The sequence below is a fragment of the Lipotes vexillifer genome, unplaced genomic scaffold (assembly GCF_000442215.2).
Source record: "Lipotes vexillifer unplaced genomic scaffold, Lipotes_vexillifer_v1.1 scaffold71, whole genome shotgun sequence".
NCBI lineage: Eukaryota > Metazoa > Chordata > Mammalia > Artiodactyla > Lipotidae > Lipotes > Lipotes vexillifer.
The window spans coordinates 7,366,341-7,374,248 of record NW_006793703.1 but is presented as its reverse complement, the minus strand read 5'-3'; the positions used below and the strand labels follow the sequence as shown (position 1 = coordinate 7,374,248).

Genomic DNA, 7,908 nt, shown 5'->3' with positions numbered 1-7,908 from the left:
CATGGCCGCTGAGCCTGCGTGTCTGGAGCCTGTGCTCTGCAACGGGAGAGGCCACAACAGGGAGAGGCCCACACACCCCAAAAAAAAAAAAAAAAAAACAAATATATATATATATATATATCATGAAATAAGAACATGTAATGATTGCTGACCCAATATAAAACCTCCATATGCACCTAAACCCTATTTGAGCCACCATGTTTTTATATCAACTATTTATCATTGTTATCAATAAAAACATAAGGCCCCGGCTCATCTGACTACCTGATCTTAGATGCTCCTATCCTAAGGTATTAGAATGCTTCTGAACCCTTTGTTTCATTAATTAACATTTGTTGGCGGCCTCTTCAGTCAAATTAGAGACTCCTGGGACCCCCCCTGTCAGAAAGCCCACAGCTCCACCCTCCAAGTATATATCAGAACAGGAGGATCTGAGATGGTAACTGTACTTTTAAGGAAATCGATATTTTAAAGTATCTATGTAAAACTGAATTTAAAGCTTGAGCTGCCATGTTAAAATAAGTTCAGAAAGGAGAATTCAGCCCCTTTCAGAAACACAAAAAGGGCTAAAGTAAAGGTTATTTTCTTTTCCCTGGGAGTCTTCTTAGGAAAGAATTTATGGACTGTCAGAGACGTTAATTAGAAAGGAAGAATAAGGAAAGAAAGAGTGCGTTGTGCTTGTTAAAAATGCAGTCACCTCAATACTAAGTTTGCGGATAAGGTTATGAGCTGCGACAAAGCCCCCGGGTCCCCACTAGCACGGATGTTCCTTTAGGACAGGGCCCACAGCTCATTCATCTTCACTGTGCCAAGGTCTGGCATGTAATAAGTATTTTCTGAACTGAATGTCTACATTCTGGCAACAGAGGGAAAAGAAAGGCTGAGTCAAGGACCCTATGAAAGGTATGGAAAGAAAGAAGCATCCTAGGTTACTTAGGATCCACTTAATATGTATTTCTAATCAGAGGTATTTCTAATCCCCTGAAGAGCTGCAGATATTTAGTAAGGGTAACTAGACCAGTACTAGCAACACCTTTAGTTACTTAGAATCTCTATAGGTAATATTAAAGATAGCCAAGAGGTAATTAGAAGCATAGAAGTTACTGGAAAGTAGTCATTTATACGACTGTATTAAAATATCCTTATTTTGCTAGAGTTAAAGCTGATCGTCCACACACTCTTATAGAAGAGCATAGTTAGCTGTTCTTTACTAAATAGTATTAACAAGGAAGTATGTGTCTATAGACATAGCAATACTGAATGAACTGTAAACTTAATCCCTCCTAATCTCACCCAGCTGCACTGGAGCCTTAGCTCTGTAACCCAAGGTACCCCCCTGGAGTTGGCTCCTGCCAGCATGGTGCCCTAGGAGAAAACAGGCAGCTCCTGGCAGCTCTTTTCAAACCACCTTTATGAGATGAGTTGCTGAATTCCTTCCTTTAGATAAAATAAAGATACTCACCCTACTTGGCAGGAAAAAAAAAAACACTTAAGAAAAATATATCCATGTTTTCCTGTCTGCTTGTGAGGCCTAACAGATACCGAAACAAATAAATAGCAAATGCCTTCCAACAATGAAATGCAAAAAGCAGGCCAACAATTCAACAGGATATTGTGTTCATACATTTGTATTCTCACAATCTTGATTTTAAGTTGCCACCAACAACACAAAGCATATTTTTCTGCTGGTAAAGTTGTTCCTTATTTGGTGGAAAAATATAACCAGCATTCATGGTGTTCCACAGAAGACACAGACTTCTGAATGTCACGTTACTTGAGCAAGTATGAGAACCATCATTCTAGGGGAACATGCCCTGTAAAACTTCTGTGACAGAGACATCAAAAGAAAATACTGCCTTTAGGGAGAGATTAATCATCCAGTCCTGAATCGGTTAGAATCCTGGTTGTTGCAGAATCAGCCTGCTACCGGAAAACCTTCAGATTTCTGAGGCTGGCCCAGAGGTGGCTTGTAGGGGATCTTGGCTAGGGTGGCAGAGAAGCAGGGAACTTTTGATTAGTTCAGGGTTCAGGAGGGACAGGAGGGGAAATCAGATGACTGTTAGCCTCTAATAGTTAAAAATCTAAGTTATCAAAATCATCTAACTTATAAACAGAGTTAACACCATAAGAGTACATGTTCCAGCCGGACTGCTATGAGAGGCTAGGGGTGAGGGGTAAGGGTGGGCATGGGGAAACGGGGCATAAGGATGAAGAGGTGAGAAAGAGGGAGAGGATGCAGTGGGGAGGGAGTGGAAAGAATGAGGCACTGACTTCTCTGCTACTTTACACATACTTTGGGCTTATTATCCTTTACTTAGAGCCATCAGGCAAAGTCTCAACATGGATTATCCTTAACTACAGACAAGGTATAAGGGCATGCTTTATTTTCCATGATCAGTTCACATATGAAAGGTTCAATGTATGTGAATTACATTTTGCTAAATCACAGTCCCATTTTAATTGGCAAGCGTTGAGTGAAGCTGGTGAACCTCCATGACGAACAAACGATGATTCCCCATAATCTATCCCATCTAGTCAGACTCACTGCAGTCTTCCCACCCTTTACCTTGCTGATCCTATTTCCTCCTGTAGGGTCACCTCAGGCCTGTTAGTCTCCTTACCGTCTGCTATAGGCCAGACCCGTTCCCAGCACGGTGCTCTTAGCTTGCCTGCTGTTTCCCTAACTGGGTGGTCTCCCTTTTCCTTGCCTAAACTCTAGTAATCCTTCTGCAAGGTCTCATTCAAGTCTTACCTCCTTTATGAGATTTTCTCCGGATATGCTAATGACAAGTATTATCAAGTTCTTACTATGTATTGGGACTAGATATTGTGCTAGCATTTGACACATATCGTTGCTAATTTTCAAGCTACTCCCTTAGGTAAATATTACTGTCTCTTTACTCATTGAGATTAAATGACAGCCCTACAGTAGTTGTAGTGATCCTACAACTACTATGTGACAGAGCTGGATTTTGAACCCAGGTCTGCCTGACTTTAAAGCCCAGGCCCATCCCACCACACTGCCTCTTGCTCACATTCATCCTCTCTGAACGCTTTGTATCCACAGTTGTACCATATGGCTTTGCATCAGATTGTCTCCTTTGTATTCATTTTAACAGAGCAGATGGAATAAAGCTCCTTGAAGATAAGGACTTACTTACCTTATCTCACTCTACAGTATTTCTCACCCTAGAGCTCAATACAGTGTGGAGCCTAGAGAAGGTATTCAAATGTTGAAAAGAATTAGAAGATGATTTGGAATAGATCACTTCATCTTACTCTTTTTGAAAATTTGAAACTTTTACATTGCCCCACTTAAAATTTACATTGCCTGCAGGTTAAAATAAGTTGTGTTTCGCTTTACTAATTTTTTAATTTGATATTCTCTTTGTTAGTAGCTAAATGTCGTGGAAATAAAATCAATCTTCTTTATAGAGAGAGGGAAGAGAGAAAAAGAATGGGAATTTCAGGTTACGATAAGAGGAAATTAAGAAGAGAAGATGATAAGAAAGTCTCAACCTCTCAATCACAAGTATAAGGAGAGGGTCCATTTTTTAATCCCAAAGAAACTATTAGAAAAAGGGATTTGGGGTGAGCTTATTAAGGAAAAAAAACTCATGAAGTTCACAGGTAAGGCTATGAGAAAATCAGGCTCTAAGGAAACAGTAAGGGAAATGCCAAATCATTATTTTATAGGATATGTCTTCTATACCATTTTCTATGTTTTTAGCAACTCGTAATGTTATTTACTTACCTACTTATAAAATCAATCATGTATACCGTGATGAAGCTTTATCACTGATCATTGCCCTCAAAAGCCAGGCTGGCCATACATACTCAGGGCTATCCAGTGGTCATTAAACCAAAGACAGACTGTACTATTAAAGAAGCTCAGGGTGGGTGTATATGTTGGGGGGCATGCCCTTATTCAATATTACTGTGGCTAAAATATGGATTGTAAAATATGGATACATCCTAAAATGATGGCAAGCTTCTATTCAACTGGTAGCACTTTTCTACTTTACCACTGAACATTTTGATGAAAATGTATTTCCGAGAATAACAATACACAGCTACTGTTATGTCACCCCTTAATCATAGATTGGAAATATTAATCATGGATTAGAAATATGTTAATCCAAAGGACCACTCTTTATAATTTAAGTAGCCCAGGAAAAAAAGAGGTTTTACTGGTTACGGTGTATATATGGTCCTGAAGGACCTAGGCGAATATATCTGAAGTCACTAAGTTTCAGTCCCAGCACCCCACCCCATGCCCTTACTCTTCTGAGAATACTTAAAGCTCAAAGGTAAGAAGCAGCAAGAAACATGAACAATCCCCAAACATAGGAATCCACTTCAAAATTAATCAAAAGTTGGCTATATAAGTTTACCACCCCTTCCCCAAAATCGTAGGGACTATGGCTTACATCTTTTAGAATACCTAGTAAATGGTAAAAGGATGATTTACCATTCAAACCACCAGGGTGAAAGTTTTCTCTTTAAGTATTAATTAAAGTGTGAAGGATGTGATAGCTTCTGTGTATTAGCTCTGCATCAGCTTTGAAAGAAACATAACAGCATAAGCCTGAAATTCCCTTCCAGCTCAACTCATTTTCTCCAGCTCTCTGTTTCCAAACAAAACAGTAGTACAGACTTTTAGGTATGACTCTAATATACCTGCCATAAACTACAAGAAGGAGGCAAAGATTTTTTTCTGAAGACTTAAAAGTTCATCTCCCTCTCCACAGATATTAGACCACGTACTTACCATTGCAGTATTCATTCTGAATGACCATGTGGTCATCTTCTGCCCATGCAGAGTAGTAACGTACCACATGGGGGTGATGCCCAAGCACCGCATGAGCATAAACTTCATGCATAGCCAAATTCCTAAGAGACGGAAAAGCACTGAGAAAATTGAATCAAGATAATAGACACACAAAGGTTTTTAAAAGACAAGCTCTGAGGCATTATTAACAACGCCAGAACATTTACTGAGTGCTCACTGCTTGCTTACTATTTTATCACATTTAATGTTTGTAATGCCTCAGTATGATATAGTGGCAAGGATTAAGCCTTTAGAAAGTTAAGTGACTGACCCAAAGTCAAGCTGGTGATAGTAGATCTAAGACCAGAACCTTGGTTGTCCTGGACCAAAGTCCATGGTTTTTTGATTGAACATGACATATGTAGAGAGGAATCTTGGGTGGTTATTACCCCAGCAGCAGACCTGCTTTGATTCTTTTTTTTTTTAAAGTAAATTTATTTATTTATGGCTGTGTTGGGTCTTCATTGCTGTGCATGGGCTTTCTTTAGTTGTGGTGAGCGGGGGCTACTCTTTGTTGCAGTGAGCGGGCTTCTCATTGTCATGGCTTCTCTTGTTGCAGAGCACGGGCTCTAGGCGTGCAGGCTTCAGTAGTTGTGGCACGTGGGCTCAGTAGTTATGGCTTGTGGGCTCTAGAGCTCAGGCTGAGTAGTTGTGGTGCACGGGCTTAGTTGCTCCACGGTATGTGGGATCTTCCTAGGCCAGGGCTCGAACCCATGTCCCTGCATTGGCAGGCGGATTCTTAACCACTGCTCCACCAGGGAAGCCCAGACCTGCTTTGATTCTTATTTTCACTGTACCACAATCTAAAAACCCTGATGGGCTTAAGAAGAAATGGACTTGATTGTGGATATTGTGATGGGCCCTCTACCTTCCCTATGAAGGCTAAACAATCATTATAGTCAATATTAAACTCAGCCAGTATGATGTAGTCACAGGGACAGTCTTGGGGGCAGATATTCATTATGCAATAGGAAATCCAACACAAAAAAAGCAAAATATAGTACTTGATCAATTTCATTATTCAAATGAAGAATTCCAAAGACTGATGTCAGATTCAGCATTTTAGTATTATATTCCCCAGAGTTCATAAAAAGCAGTGGCTGAATCTGAAAATATTTGTTTTCCTTGTGGAAATGAAGAACTTTTGAACATTTAGTTCTGGGAATGAAATTTAAATTTTTGTTAGTTTTTCCTTGCTTACAAGGAAGGAAACTTTGAAACTTGACTATTGAATTTATTATTAATGCAAAGTAGAGATAACCAGTGAGTTAATAATAACTTGGTAATATTCCTGATGAACTAAACAGGCATCAGAAGATCATTCCATAAATCTATTCATTAAAAAAAAAACAGTAAGACCAGTAGTAAAAGCCACAAGAACTACAAAAAACAAAACAAAAACACAACGTGATCCCAAATGCTCATGGTATATTTCAGGAAATAATTTATCTCTGATCTTGAAAATTCAGAAGGGTTATGAATGTGAGACAACTTTCAGTGGGTCGAGGGGGTGGTGATTTAAAAAAAGTAGCAAATGACATCAGTGCCCTGATTCAAAATGCTTTGACAAATCCAAGCGTGTATTTCTAGTACATTTTAAAGGTACTCACTCATCTGATGATCCTACCAAAGGTTTCGTGGAGCGTTTTATTGCATAAACACATCCATCCAGCCTCTTAATGCACTTGTAGACCGTACCAAATTCCCCAACCCCGATTTTTTCCACCTCCAAGAATTCTTTTTCATAGCGGGAAGCCATGTTGGTTTCTCGTAGAACACATCTCTGAAATATTTCAGTAAAAAAAATAATTCTCCCCAACATACTGTGAGAATAAAGTTAAGGCATATTATTCCTAAATTTCTCTAAGTTTTCAAAAAGCCTTTTGAGGCAAATCCATCAATATTCTTGGAAGCAAACGCCTGTGCAACCCTGCCACAATTGCTGACTACCTTCTCTGTGTTCTTTATAACCTGTCATACAACTCTGTACTGACATTTCTCTTTGCTATATTATTACATCTTTTTCTATATTATTTCCTCTGTCTGGCCATACTCTTCTTCCCTATATGTGCCTAGAGGAGACACCTCACTCACAGCCAGAGCTACTGTCTGTCCTTAGCTGAAGGAGCGGGTGGGCTCTTGGAGGAGGATGTTAAGCAAAGAGAACACCTCTCTTTGACTCTTGTTTACTTGTCTCACACTCTGGCTGTTGAGGTTTCATCTCAAGTTGAATAAACATACTGTGTTCAGTTTGCTTCTCCAAAAAATCTTAGTCTGGAGAACAAAATTGTCAAATTGATTATTTCAGAATGTGCTCAGATATAGCAACCACTACCGCTACTGGCTAACTAGTGACATCACTCATTGCTCTGCTAGTAAATAACTCGAGCAAGTCACTGAACCCCTTTATCAGTTTTCTCATTTGTAAGATGAGGATCATAGCAACTATGCCTCAGGGTCCTGTCAAACATCACATGAGAATTATATATGTTACAAATTTTATATATATATATATATATATAATTCTCAGTAAATGGTGGCTATGATGACAAAAATATCCAGAGATTTATATGAATCTCAATCCAAGCTGATTCATCTCTGTGAACTCATCTTTTCCCAATATCCTCCTTAGCAATTTTTGCCATCCAACTTTAAGTGTTTAAAATATCTTGACTCTTACTAGCTCTTCATTTTCAACAAGCAGTGCCAACCAGTCTTCATTAACAAGATCTATAATTTCCCTTGCCCTTAGCCAGTCTCAAGCTCTGTTTCCTCCAAGTCTGGATTTGCTACAGCTACCAGCCCTCTCTCCATCTCCTCTAATAGGAAGATTGTTTTTGCAAAATGACGCTGTAGAATCAGACAAACCTAATTGTTTCCCATGAGGAACCCACACTTTTTCTTTTTTTCTTTTTTTTACTATTTTATTTATTTATTTATTTTTAACATCTTTATTGGAGTATAATTGCTTTACAATGGTGTGCTAGTTTCTGCTTTATAACAGAGTGAATCGGTTAGGAACCCACACTTCTGATCAGAGGCCTGAAGGCGCTGGTAGTGCTTACCTGCTACCTTAC

At 39.1% G+C, this 7,908-nt stretch overlaps 1 protein-coding gene across 1 annotated transcript in view; it reads right to left on the bottom strand.

Annotated features, from left to right (window-relative positions):
* Nucleotides 1-7,908, bottom strand: part of WEE2 (WEE2 oocyte meiosis inhibiting kinase) — a 22,297-nt gene that overhangs the window by 6,508 nt on the left and 7,881 nt on the right. Inside the window, 2 exon segments of the mRNA XM_007466628.1 lie at nucleotides 4,772-4,893; nucleotides 6,442-6,614. Of these exon segments, the coding sequence (XP_007466690.1) occupies nucleotides 4,772-4,893; nucleotides 6,442-6,614 (295 nt within the window).